The sequence below is a fragment of the Boleophthalmus pectinirostris genome, unplaced genomic scaffold (assembly GCF_026225935.1).
Source record: "Boleophthalmus pectinirostris isolate CB_2022bp ecotype Guang Dong unplaced genomic scaffold, ASM2622593v1 HiC_scaffold_22, whole genome shotgun sequence".
Taxonomy (NCBI): domain Eukaryota; kingdom Metazoa; phylum Chordata; class Actinopteri; order Gobiiformes; family Gobiidae; genus Boleophthalmus; species Boleophthalmus pectinirostris.
The window spans coordinates 27,495,580-27,510,392 of NW_026571190.1; the positions used below are offsets into that span (position 1 = coordinate 27,495,580).

The following is a 14,813-nucleotide window of genomic DNA, read 5'->3' on the forward strand; positions in this document are numbered from 1 at the left end:
TCCAATGTGTAGCACCGATTAAGAAAATAAAATTGAAGAACAAAGTAAGCAGAAAGCCATGGGCGTGCACTGGTGAAAGTGAAATGGAGTTGATAAGCAATATAGCATCTTGAAAATAAGTGATTAAACATACACAAATCTCTCCAACTGCAACTTCGAGAGGGTAAATGAGAAGGGGACACAACTATGATACGGTTAAAAGCTCTGAAAAGTCAATTTTGCATAATAGGTCTTAGGTCTTTAGGGGGATCGCAGGGACAGTCCAGAATTTTTGATACTGGACTTCATTTCCTAGTGAGCCAGAGTGTTAGAGATGTGTGGAGACACTTTTTTAAATATTCCATCCAGTCTTTGTATTTGCAGAGGTCGCTGGTGCTAGGCTAGTGCATGTCAATGGCCATAGTTATCCTGCCACTAAAAACAGTCTTACCCACTCCACAAAGCACCCGAAGCAAATCTATTATTACACCAGACTATCGATGTAAATATCTGTGTTGATAGAATAATGTTTGAAATAAAACTAACCTTGCATCATATGAATCGTCGCATGTTGAGGGACTATTTTCTCAGCAGCAGTGGAATTTTACTTTGCTGGTAAGATAGGTGCTAGGTGATATCAGTCCCCTGACTGCTGCCAAGCTTTCTATCAGGAAGTTCAACTCGTTGCTGCTGCTCAGACATAAATCCTTCAAATGCAAGGTTAGTTTTACTTCTAAAATTATTCTGTCAACACAGACATTCACATCGACAGTCTGGTATAATAAAAGATTTGCTTCGGGTGCTTTGTGGAGTAGGTAAGACTGTTTTTAGTGGCAGGATAACTATGGCCATTGACATGCACTAGCCTAGCACCAGCGACCTCTGCAAATACAAAGACTATTTAAAAAAGTGTCTCCACACATCTCCAACACTCTAACTAGGAAATGAGGTCCTATGTCCAAAATTCTGGACTGTCCCTTTAATAGTTTAGGTATTTAAACTTCCATATGCAGTAGCACTCCCTCTTTTCACAAATAGTCAGTTCTGTCATGTCACATGGACTTGTCGGTTGAGGTGTTTTATTGCATATTTTCCGGGTCCTGATCTTTTCAACGCTTATCCATTGTACAAACTGTACCAACAGCATGAGCAGTAAACAGCACTCTGACCAAAAGTCTCAGAAACGAGGATGGATGTTTTGAAGCACTGCTCCTTGTTTCCTCCTTTCAGTGCTACAGACTTGTACAATCAATAACTACAGGAGCTGAGTCTGTCCTTGGGAAGACAGCAGTGGCCTTCAGCAACTGTAAGTGCTTTTCTATTCCATCTCTATAACTGGACCCACTATTCATATAAAATCCAACCCTATACTGAATAATAATAATAGATATTTTATTCAAATTATATATTGAAGAATTATCTGTAGAACGAGCTTAAACCAAATTACGCCCCATGTGGCCTCTGCATTTGACATGGTGAAAACAGTCTTAATGAGAAGGGGAAAGTTGAATTGAGCAGATTACAGGGCATTACACAGTGAATTTGTGTCTTAATGCCGAGCTAAGGGTGGCTCAGAATAGAGACTGTGTGAGAGTCAGATCTGGGCCTGATAAATAGCCCAGTCCCATTTACCCATGTTGGTTTAGTTATTTTATTCACAGAAAGAACACTGTCTTATAACAAGATTAGTTCTAGGCGCCGTTGCTCCACTGCTGTATTATATAATGGTAATATGCAATATAAAATTATGGCTTCATATCTGTCTCTTGAAACTGTGTCTAATAATGTATAATTTCTGTAAAATGGGGAAGTGGAAATTTTAAATAAGAACTAAATGAAATTGCTTGCAAATCTCTTTAATCTTTATTATGCGTTTACAGTATACATTTTACAATAGGCTCAAATTTATGTTAGATTGTGGATATATTTGTTACTAAAAAGAAAGTGACAAGAAAGTTACAAGTTACAAATACAAAAAAGAGACTATAATTGGAAAATGAAATTGTGTTGTTTTTTTTAGTCCTATTTTTACATTTGCCTTAGATGAAAAAGTTAACTTTGCTGAGTATCTCCTCTTGAGAAGCTGTAATACCAAAAAGAGGGCTTACGATTACAGCAAAATTATATTAAAAACGTGAAGCCAAAATTGTAAACTGAATGCCAAGTTGGAGGGTCTGTCAAATGCTTTTCTCCGTGGAAATCTTATTACTTAGTTCAGAATGTTTCATAGTTTGGTATTAACCCTTTTCTATCAGGTCAGATCTGTGCAGCGGGAACCCCGCTCACAGTCAGAATTAAAGCCCTGCACACCCTTGGGACCAGACTCAAAATAGTGTGGCACGGGACACATTTTGAAAGTTCACTGCAAGCGCGGGACTGCACACTGCGGGAGTGGGCGGGTGGGATGGTAAACTTCAGTCTCGCAAACTATATATGTAAAGTGTAAAGTAAAATATACAAATGATTAATGTATGCCTATCATACATAAGCTGTGCTGGATATTTTATTTGGCATTAATAAAAACACTTTAAGCAGCCTAAACTTGTGGATGTGGTCTAATATCACGCACATTTTAGACAATTCCTTTCTGCTTCTCCGTGTTTGATAGTGCTTAAGAAAGTAAAGATCCTGACTTGCAGAACTTGCAGGCGGGAAAGGGACAAAGTATCGCAGATGCGGGCGTGAGCGGGATTGAAAATTACAATTCTTTGCAGGAGTGGGTGGAAGCAAGACTGCACAATGCAGGTCGGGACGGGAGTGGGACTGAAAATTCTGTCCAGCGCAGACCTCTAGTCGGAATGCTTGCTTTTCTATGTATTTTTTTAGCTATCAAACCACCTGTAATATAAAAAATGTAAAGTAGAGCTGTTTAATGTCAGAGCAATGACATATTCATAGAAACAAACAGGTGACGAACCCCCACCCAAAACGTTACATAGTGCTCCTTTAAAAATTATAACAAAATCTCATCTTGTCTTGATCTGGTGGGCCCAATCTCATGACAGGTCTCACCTCGGACAAATTATGTCTCATCCCATTCCTTTTATTAACATATTTTACCATGTCCAACTTCAGAATGCGCTGCTCTTAAGCTTTGACTTTTTAATCACCTTTAATAGCGGCCCCTTATCTCTGTGACTAGCGGGGCATCTTAAAAAGGTTACAAGTAAACACGTTATCATCTAATATTTATGAAATGAACAAATGGCTTGTTTGTTATTTGGCAGTTGCGGGTGCAAATTCCCCTAAATACTTGATGGGCCTTATCTGTCATCCCGGTGGGCAGGTGGCGAGGCTGTGATCCTTTTTGTGGCGACATCAACATTTTAGATTAGGCCTTTAGGCGAGAGCAGATGTCACGCCAGGTTATGTTTCTCCAAAGAACATCCTGTCTTTAACTAGAGCACACACAAGCATGTCTGCACGCATACACACGCACACACACAAACACACAATTCACTTTCATTCAATATGCAAATTGAAACTGCACTTCATTTGCTGATGAAAGAGGATTCATGCTCAATTATATCTTAATGGCTCAGATGTAACAGGGCGACCGATTTATATTGGATGATTTTTCTCCCATTAGGTCAAATGTGACTTAAATGTCGCAAATCAATTGAGGCAAAAGTCAAGTGACCTGACCTGCAGCTGTGGCGGGCTCACATTAATATCTTCAGTTAAACTCGGATGCCCTTCCCCAGATGTTCACTATGACTGCTCTAACATTGCAGCAGATCTCATCAACATTCCCTGACAAGTGATGCTAACTTTGGCACTGCTCTGTCTAAAGCGCTGTTACTCAAATTGGACTTTAATCTGAGTTGTATTTTAACATAATCTGACTTGGTTGGAACTACAACAGGTGAAGTGTTTTCTGCTGCTAAACAAGTCTCACACATGACACACATAACATTACAGTCACAAGAAAGGCAATAGTTTTAGTCACGCTCATATGTTTGTTAGAAATCAAGTAAACAGGACCATGAACACTTTTACTGATCACAGACTTTTGAAAATGTGTTGTTTAAATCAATTTTGTATTTTTTTTCTTGAAACTATTTTGTCTGTGCTTCCAAATGTGTGCATTTTGTCACCATGGTAACTTTCCACCAATAGAGAAACATGTAGATCACCCTCACTGTAATGTCACTGCAAAGTATCAGCTGCCATGGGTTGTGATTGCTTGCCAAGTAAATCAACACTGTGAGGGTCAGACGAGAGGGATCTTAGTCTTGGAGAACAAGACTTTAAATGCAAGTAGATTTATGTACATTCATAGCATGATTGTAGAGGATAGGTATGCACTCAACATTAAATATTTGACTTTTGAATCATAAAACCAATTAAAATGGTTTAGCTTGGTTTCTGTTTAACTTTCTGAAATTCCACATGCAAGGTCACATAAGAGTACTGCATGGTATTACTTGTATTACTGTTTCTATCCAAGGTATTTACTTGTATTCATGGATTACAGGAACATTATTCCATTCTGATTTTTAGGATTTTTGAGGACATTTGCCAAAAGACAAAATAATTGAATTTGAGTCATTGTGTCATTGCTTTAACAATGGAGACAATTGTTAGACTGTTTCCTTTAAATAAGGAAGGATCCTTTACCTGATACCCATCAATGTTTTTCATTTTCAGTTTTATTACATCTTTCATTTGCTCTGGCACACACGTGATGTGAGAGTTAAAGGTGCACTTTGCAGTTTTTCTGGTGGAGGGTCCCCCAAACTACTTGTCTCCATGGAGATGCTATTGTTTTGTCTGGAATGTCCCGGAATGGCATTAAATGTATCCATCTTGCATTTACTCTATGGGTTTTTATTGACCTAAAACTTGCATTCTTACTGTGAGTGAGCTCACCTTTCCACTGATCTGACCTGTAACTTATCCCTGTGGAACATTCTGGACAATATCTCTATGGAAAGAAGCAGGTGATGGACCCTCCACCAGAAAAGTACTGTGTACTTCAGTACCGTGCAACTTCAAGTTTCTTCCCATAAAAATGTGATGTTGTGAGAGATGATATGACGCAGAATATCTCAGCTGCTGGAGCATCACAGACATGAGCCTGACATTTGTAGGCCTGCTGTGTTTCGCTGTCTACCATATGTGCCTTTTCCCATTAAGTCTCATTGCTCTGCAGCTGTAGTTAAGGGTCTAGTCATCTTGCGCTATATAAAGTACTCTCTATACCAGTCTCCAGCTTGGATCTGTACAGAGCATCGTGTTAAGAAATTCTTGGAGATTATAGTTTGCTGAATTTCCAAATTAAAAGTTTACTTATAAGAATTTTGTAGTTGTTTTGTTTGGTTCCAAATGTTATATTGTTCCCAACTGCATCTGAAGTTGTTGACTTGAGCCTTTGTCGTGACTTCATTGTGTCGACAGTCCAGCAGAAGGAGCCGCGCGCTGCTGCCTCAGACATTATACATGCAGAGGGAGAGCTCCACACAGAGCGGAGCAGAGCTCTGTTCAATACAGCAGCAGAGCAGTGCTGCAATGCGCTCCTCGGAGCATGGCGCTCCACTGAGACACACAGGCGCAAGCAGCAGAGTGTAAGGGGCGATCCACTCTGTGAGAGCGGGGCGGTGCTGAGGGAAACAGCACGGAACAGTCAATAGTACCGTACATTGGCTTTATTGCTTTTCATATCGGTTTACATACATTAAAAGATAATGTATGTAAACTCATTTTGTTTACAGAAGGTCTATTAGCTGTTCAATAATGCAATTGTTTTGTGTTAATTAATTTATAGATTGGATGGCTTATTTGTGAGCATTCTGGAGGCCTGCGGCATGCATGTGATACAGGGCGTGCGTATTTTTATAAATGTTTTTCCCATCTTTATTAGTTAATTCTGATTATATTATATTATTTAATTGTGTCGTTTTCCAATAATCAAGGTTCAAAACTATCGCAATCGCAGAAGAATGACTTACACAGTAGTTTATTAATTATGTACTTCATATCACGTGTCCAAATAGTCTATTTTGATGAATGCAATGACACTGTAACCTCCACAGGCTATAAAGTACAAGCGTTTTTTGACAAGTTGCTTTTGCCCTCAGAATGATAGAAACCCCCATTTTACGCGTGTACAGTATCCCTCTCCATCAGAAAACAGTGAATGAAGCCCCACTGTCCCGGGTAAAAGAGCTGCCGCAGCAAGAATCTGGTTGATCAGTGAGTGACTGGTATAAGAGGCAGCGCCGCTTTCGCTCCTCTTTTGTCCATTGTATGAATATTGTGAACAAAGATATTCTCCCACCAGGAGCTGTCAGCGGCCCGGGACACAGAGCCATTTAATCTCACTCTATGACAGGACAAGAGGGGCCGGGATGGAGTAGGTGGAGGTGGGGGTGAGGTCTGTCCCCCGGTAACCGACGCATACGCGCACACGCACACACTGATGCGAGTTCGCCTGCCTCTCCCGTTTCAGCTGAGCGCTCGAGTTACGCGCAGGGCGAGTGTTGCAGTGGAGTCCGAGTCAAAGAGGGAGACACTGCAGCATCGCCACAGCGCTCACGGCAGCAGCAGCAGCAGTCCCGAGCAGTGCAGGTGAGAGGCAAAAAAAAATCCCGGAGAGGAGGAGAGAGAGACAGAGAGAGAGGGAGGAAGTCAGAGTGGAAGAGAGAGAGAGAATGCGGGACTCTTCGGAAAACAGACGCATGATCTACACTCGACACATGTATCCCGAGTGAGCGCTGCGCAAGGACTATGCTCCGCTCACACTGAAACCACAATCCGGATCTGCAGTTTGAGTGAGGACACCAGCACGGGAGAAGCTTTCGTTTTGGTGAAGGGAATCTTATAGAAGAAAGTCTTGTCTGCGCCTAAGTTGCGTGAAGGAATCCGTTGGCTTGGCACGCTGCTTTACTGCGGTGTGTTTGAAACAGCCTCTTGGATCTGAAGGTAAAATCAGATCACAAGAAGCACAAATCCACAGACTTTAGTGTCTTTTTGCCTCTTACACGCCGGAGATGTGAGGATTTTGGCGCTACTGTCCGGTGAGCAAAGCACAGTGTTCTTTTGTGTAGCGGTGCTGCATTGCAGTTTCGAACAGTGAAAAAGCCGCTGTCCCAAATGTGACTGGAATAAAAATAAGTTTCAAATGACTTTATAAAGTGATAAGCCGACAACGGGACAGCGCTGCGGTTTTGACAAAGGCAAAAGAAGAAAGGACGCTGGGGTGGATTAATCAAAGACTGGTGAATTAGTTTCACATTCTTTCTTCTCACAGCGGGATGTATTTTTTAATTCATGTATTGCACCAGCGCTCTGGTAAAACAAAGGGATTTCTATTGTAGAACTTTATAAGGCACAAGTGAGTACCGGGGAGGAGAGAGTGTACCGGGAGGAGAGAGGAGGCTGCAGCGTAGAAGTAAAGCTCAAGTCCGCGGTGTGAGCGGACGGATAAAAGTCACTCCGCCCACGCTGCAAGGTGCACACTCCACTGAGCACTACCCAAGAACAGACCGGGTGTACCACAGCCACGAGGAGCCATGCAGAGGCTTGGTGCAGTGCATCCGCGCAGCCTCGTGCTGCTAGCGCTGCAGCTGCTGACTCAGCTACCGCTTGCCGACTCAGCTCTCCGGTACCGAGTGGCGGAGGAGGGCCCCCCTGACGTCAAGATTGGAAACGTGGCCGCAGACCTGGGCTTGACTGCAGGCACAGGGAGCGGGGATGTGACGTTCGCCCTGGAGAGTGGCTCCGAATACTTTAAGATAGACAATGTGACTGGGGAGCTGACCACAGGCCAAAAGCGCATAGACCGAGAAAAACTGCCCCAGTGCCAGATGATCTTTGATGAGAATGAGTGCTTTCTGGACTTTGAGGTGTCAGTGATTGGGCCTCTCCAGAGCTGGGTTGACCTTTTTGAGGGCAGAGTGGTCATCACAGATATCAATGACAACACCCCTTCCTTCCCCTCACCTGTGCTACAGCTCTCTGTGGAGGAGAACCGGCCAATAGGAACTCTGTACCTCCTGCCCACTGCCACAGACAGAGATTTTGGTAAAAATGGCATTGACCGATATGAGCTCATCCAGGATGGGGCAGCTGTCCCCACATCCACCAGGCGCACAGTGGGGGGTACCACCAACACCCGTGTGGAAGGAGACAGGAGGGGCAGAAGTGGAGACACTGCTGGTCCCAGGAGCAGTGTGTTTGAGCTCCAAGTGGCAGATATACCAGATGGTGAGAAGCAACCACAGCTCATTGTAAAGGGCACATTGGACCGAGAACAAAAAGACTCATATGAACTTTACCTGCGTGTGAGAGATGGGGGAAATCCACCCCGCTCCTCTCAGGCTCTACTGCGTGTCTCCATCACTGACGTCAATGACAACAGCCCACAGTTTGAGCGGGCTACATACGAGGCTGAAATGGCAGAGAACGCCCCTCCCGGCACACCTGTCCTCCAGGTGAGAGCCACAGACAGAGACATAGGTGTGAATGGACAGGTGGAGTATGTGTTTGGGGCTGCCACTGAGTCTGTGCGCCGTTTGCTCCGTCTGGATGAAGCTACAGGCTGGCTCAGTGTGCTCCACAGGATCGACAGAGAGGAAGTAGCCCAGCTGAGGTTCACAGTGACCGCCAGAGACAGAGGTCAACCTCCACGCACTGACCGCACCACTGTAGTCCTGTCGGTGAGGGATGAGAATGATAATGTCCCCAGTGTTGAAATCAGGAAAATTGGAAGAATTCCAGTTCGGGATGGAGCAGCTTTGGTTCCAGAGAATGTTCTGGTGGACACACCTGTAGCTCTGGTGCAGGTGTCAGACAGAGATCAGGGGGAGAACGGGGCTGTGACGTGCACTGTGGTGGGGGACGTGCCTTTCACCCTAAAGCCAGCTGGAGAGACTGCCCTCCCACCTCTGCCCGCTGATGAAGCCTTTGACAGGTGAGATCTGAACACAGTACATTTAATAACAACACATGGGGTACATAGTGGCCAAAATTAAGAGCTTCCATACTACTTTTACTACTACTATTACTCCTTATAGTATGTGTACTACTACAACTGCCACTACTACTTCTACTTCTAATAAAACTGCTCTTAATAGTACAGTTTGTGCAGTGAGTGGAGTAAAAAGCAGCAAAGTAAATACGGCCCCCACCCAGCCCAAAAGATCCTTGAAAGTGGTTCAAAGTTGTTTTCATGCCTGCCAGCCCCACTTCAGTCAACTTAGGTTTGTTTTGGCCTAGTGGTGAAATTGAACACCACAACAACAACAGTAGTCGGCAGAGGAGAGCAAACTCTGTAGTGTTGTGTTTATGGGAGGAATTGTAATCCACCTGCCTGAGCCGGCCCACAAGAAGCTCTCCTCCGATCACAGATAAACGTGCCTCTTCACTCAAGCAGCTGCACCAGATTGACTCTGTGTTCCATTGTAAAGCTGTGTTCTTCTCCCTAAAAGATGCTCGGATTTCATTTCTCACCATGGCTCGGGGCACACCTGAACAAAGAGCTGCCTTAATGATGTGGCATTAGTGGAGTTTAATTGGTTTAGACTTTTGTTTTTGTGGAGAGAAAATTGCAAATGGTTCCAGCAGGCTTAAAATCTTAAAATAGGGAAATGTCAGGAGAGTGCTTACAGATTTAATGGGTTAGTATTTAGGCTTTTAAACAGAACTAGTAAGTGACATTCAAAGTACATTTTCAAAGCCAAAACACTCTGGTACTAAGGCCAGTTCTTAAGTTTAGCCGATTAATCAGTTGATGGTGTCTCAGTCATTACATTTTTTTAAAGATTATTAGGATTTATGCACAACATCAGAAAGGAGAATGCATGGATTGAGTTAGCTGGGGCTTTGGGGATGACTGAATTGTTTAAAGCACCCATATTATGATATTTTTTGATCTATGTTATGTTTTGTTTTTTTCTCAAAAAAAAAAAAATCCTGGAGGTTCTGTTTGGTTTCATTCATAGATGTTCAACATACAACTCCTGCAAATTTAGGCTGAGTTCTTCTCTCAAAAAGAAAACATTCCTTCCGTATGACGTCATGTGGTTATACAGAAAGTGATCCACTGTGTTTTTAAACCTCATGCACCTTCACTAGAATCAAGTTGGATAATTTCAGATCTGGAACTGCCAAGTCTCTACTGAATGAAATGTAAAAGGCAGCTGTTAACCTGAAAACTACAACTACAACACTACAAAGTGGAACAGAGCATTTTGAGTTTTGGAGATGTAGACAAACTAATAGTAAAGCATTACTCACACATGTGTGAATGAAACAAAACACAACTCCAGGTATGATTTTTGAGGAGCTAATGACATTCTAACATGACTTAAAGCTCCCAAGAGTCAATTTTTCATAATAGGGCCTTTAATCTACAGATGCTATTTAAGACTAAAGTGTGCATGTATAGTTATATGTATAGATGTTTTTGTGTGATTCTAATAATTTTGAGAGCTTTTGTCAGTGCCAGCGCAAAGCCCGTTTATCGATTGATCAATGCACAGGGCTTGTGTTCAGTGAACCAAGAAATTCTTAAATCGACTACAGGCCTAATATGTGATGCTGAAGATTGTAAATAGTATTTATTCATTTTGACTGTGTAGTAGCTGTGTTTACTGCAAAGGTAGCAAGCTGTTAATAGTGTCCCACTAATCTGAAAGTAATGAAGCATTCCTGATTTCACCTCGGCTTGATGTGGAATGTTATACCTGAGGGGCCAAACTCAAGACTAATGCCTCTGTGATAGAAATTTTCACTGTGTCATTAGGCTCCCATTAATAGTCCATAAAATCCACAAAGATGGTTCCCTCTGAAGGCATTTCTGTCACTTTCAAACTAGATACCACATACATGATGTAGGTATGTTGATTTGAAATAGCCCTGACTCCAAATGTAATGTATAGCTACATTTATATAGTGTTATGTTCATGTGATTTCATTACTGAGCCAATTGTAACAAACTAATGTAAATGTAAAGGTTTTATGTTACAACTACAGTGCCATTTAAAAATAATTTCAAATATTTCAAGTATATTCATGAACAGATTTCAGTTAAGCTTGTTCAAGTGGAGCACTTTAAAACAAATATTGACAAGACTGCTTTGTATTCAGAATATCGCTCTGCAATCTGTAAACTGGAGACATCATTAGAGAAGGATTTTTATACTTTTTAATAACTTGTCTTTTGTGGGGGTAGATTGCAAATGTCACAGCTCTTACATCAAATGAAAATATTTCCCTAAGCACTTGAATGGATAAAATAAGTAAAATTAATAAGTCTTATAAAAATTTATATTGCTCAATGAGATGGATACTTGTTCTTGACTGTATTCATTCTAACATAAGGTTATGTGATCTTCTGAACAGAATGACCTTCAGTTGTAATTGCTTTTTGTTTTTCAGAAACAAGAAAAAGTACTTCTTGCACACTTCTGCCTTACTGGATTATGAGACCACCAAAGAGTACAGCGTTACCATAGTAGCAGTTGATTCTGGGAGCCCAAGTCTGTCCAGTAATAGCTCCCTGATGGTGCGAGTGGTTGATATTAACGACCACGCCCCGACATTTGCCCAAAGTGTCGTTGAGGTCCACTTTGCTGAGAACAACTCACCAGGCGAGAGGGTGCTAACAGTTGTAGCTTCTGATGCAGACAGTGGCAAGAATGCAGAGATCGCTTACTCTCTTGATGCTGCCGGAAATGGGCCCTTTTACATAGATCCCGACAATGGCGATATCCGCGCAAATGGAATTCTGGACCGAGAACAACGGGAAAGATACGAACTCCGAGTAATCGCTAAAGACAAAGGGACCCCTCCTCTGCAAGGTTCAGCCACTGTTGTCGTGCTGGTGACGGATCGCAACGACAATGCCCCCAAGTTTGTCCAAGAAATTTTTACCTTCTATGTCAAGGAGAATCTTCTAGCTAACAGCCCTGTTGGCATGGTGACTGTCACAGATGCAGACGAAGGTGAAAATGCAGAACTAAGCCTGTTTGTGGAGATGGATGAGGATGACCAGAAGTTAGCAGAGAAAGGAGATGGAGAGGAGAAGGAACGCCAAGAAGTGTTTTCCATTGAGAACAACACCGGGACCATCTTTTCGTCCAATTCGTTCGATCGTGAAAAGCTTGCCACTTACACCTTTAGAGTCAGGGCTGTTGATGGAGGAGAACCACGTAGAACTGCCACCGCCACTGTGTCCTTATTTGTGACAGATGAGAATGACAACGCCCCCTCTGTCACATCTCCTGCCAATGAGTCCTACACCCTCCTCCCTCCTGCCAGCAGCGCACGCACCATCGTCAGAACAGTGACCGCCATAGATTCAGACACAGGCCCAAACGCAGACCTCCGCTATGCCCTGGTTGGAGGAAATCCCTTCAGGCTGTTTGAGATCGGCCACACCAATGGAGTCATCACTCTGGCCGAGCCTCTGGAGCGCCGCCACAGAGGGCTGCACAGGCTGGTGGTCCGGGTTAACGACAGCGGGATCCCCTCGCTCTGCGCCACTGCCCTGGTTCATGTGTTCATCAATGAGACACTGGCCAATGCTACTCTAGTAGATGCACAGGTAAATATTTTAAATATGATCTACAAGACGACATTATATTAAAGGCCCTATATTACGCTATTTTCTGATCTATATTTTCAAAAAACATACCTGGAGTTGTGTTTTGTTTCATTCACATACAAATCCTTAGGCTGAGTTCATCTCTTTCTCTGTTCCACTCTGTTTTTAAACTCCATAGCCCTTTACTTGAATCATTTGAGTAATTTCAGCCCTGGAATTGCCAATTATTACAAACAACAAAACAAAGCAAAACAAAACAAAATGTAAAAAGTAGCTGTTAACTTGGAAATTCATGACATCACAAGGTGGAACAGAGCATTTTGAGATGAAGACAGACTAATAATAACACAGCATTACTCAAATATGTGCAAAATAAAACCAAAAACAACCCTTGGTATGTTTTTTCTGAGGAAGAAACAGCATTATAACATGGCTAAAAGCTCTCAAGACTCCCAAGAGGACCTTTAATATACTTCATCTATTATCTATTTTTAATGTATGCAAGTTTTCTATGCACTTTCTTTTTGTCTTTTACAGAAAAATCTCCCTTCATAATGCACAAATTCTGTTGGGGAGATTTTACATTGCTTTTCAGTTTATAACTTGTAATATGTTTGATTGATAGCAAAAGAGAAATGCAAGTCACCTGATATTTAAAGTAAAATTAATGATATTACAGATAATAATACCAGTTAGGGACAATGACAAATATGCTCTGCCCGTTTGATTTACCTGGTCGAAAACGTCTGATACACTATCTGCATTATTAATGACCATAATATAACGTCTAATATGCCTAATATGCAACAGACACTTATGCAGTAAATCGTGATGCACAGTGCTTGGACACCTTTCTACTGGAATCAGCATTAACACCTTTGACAATTTGAGCTACAGAAGCGAGTCTGTTGTTGCTGGTACAAAGGTGTCAGAATACACAGTGCATTGCAGTATTATGAATATTGAAGTAAACAGTAATGTACTGTCTTACCATCATCATTATAGTATTCAGGCGGCTGGTCAGATTTATTAAACCTTTACTCTACCAGGTTAAACACTAAAGGTGCAATGTGTAACTTTCTGGTGGGGGATACATCACCTTCTTGTTTTCTATATTCAGATGTTATTGCATTGCCTGGAATGTTACACAGTAGAGCATTTCAAGCACATAGTTATGACATGTCTTTCATTACAGGTGTTTTTATTGCTCAACAATTTAATTATTGAAAAAACATGTAGAGAGTGGACTCACCTCTCCTCAGATCTGACCAGGAACCTGCCTAGTGATGTCACCTGATTGTTTCTACAGAGATAGTTAGGGACGCATCCATTCAGCTTTTTCAGTTCCAATACCGATTCCGATACTATAGAGGTGGGGACTTGCAAGTTGTAACTTGGACTCGAGTCAGGCTTCAGTCACTGTTTTTAGGACTTAATAAAATGGACTAAGACTTGGGACTTGACTTGGACTTGAAGGTCAGTGATTTGAGACTTGGCCTGTGACTTGAGAAGACTTGAGAAGCACTTTTAAATCTTAATTCTTTCTATTCTGACCATAATGATTCACATTAAGATCTTGTCAATGTCATGTTGATTAAAAAAGGAAAAATGAACTAAATTAATTTCTACAACTCTTATATACTCTATAAATATAAAATGATTTTTTTTAGTACAATTTATCTTAAGAGTCGTATGAATTGCAAAGATCTAAGCTATATTTGGTACTTTGGTTTAAACACTTTCAATTACATGAAGCTCAAAGCAGACGACTTGGACTTGGACTTATGGGCCAGTGACTTGAGACTCGACTTGGACTTGCCCGTATTTGACTCAGGACTTGACTCGGACCTGAGGTCAAAGGCTTGAGATTTACTTGAGACTTGCAAAACAAAGACTTGGTCCCACCTCTGCGATACTATATCTTTAAGTATTTGCCAGTATCCAATATCCACCGATAAGAGGGAAGAGAGTGAAAACAGTGTTTATTTCCTGTACATAAAAATAAAATAAAACAGATGTGATCTAAATGTGAGGCTTACAATGACCAAGAAACAGTGTTATTACATCAATTCATATGTTCAACCTGAAAAAAATATAATGATCCTGAAAAAATAGCTGAATCGATGATCTCATCCAGCAGATTTTTTAGTATCAATATCAGCATCAAACCGGTGGATCCCCAGATACAGATAAATTTAATGTCATACTGTTGAATGTAGAAGGCAAAGCAAGAGCATCTCCATGGAGACAAGCAGCACATACCCTCCAGAAAAGTTGCACAGTT

At 41.8% G+C, this 14,813-nt stretch overlaps 1 protein-coding gene across 1 annotated transcript in view; it reads left to right on the forward strand.

Annotated features, from left to right (window-relative positions):
* The first annotated feature begins 7,493 nt into the window (after positions 1-7,493).
* The window catches only part of pcdh7a (protocadherin 7a), a 78,553-nt gene continuing 71,233 nt past the window's right edge, over positions 7,494-14,813 (forward strand). Inside the window, exons 1-2 of the mRNA XM_055158361.1 lie at positions 7,494-8,893; positions 11,362-12,529. Coding sequence (XP_055014336.1) covers positions 7,494-8,893; positions 11,362-12,529 — 2,568 coding nt within the window. The remainder of the gene's footprint in view (positions 8,894-11,361; positions 12,530-14,813) is intronic.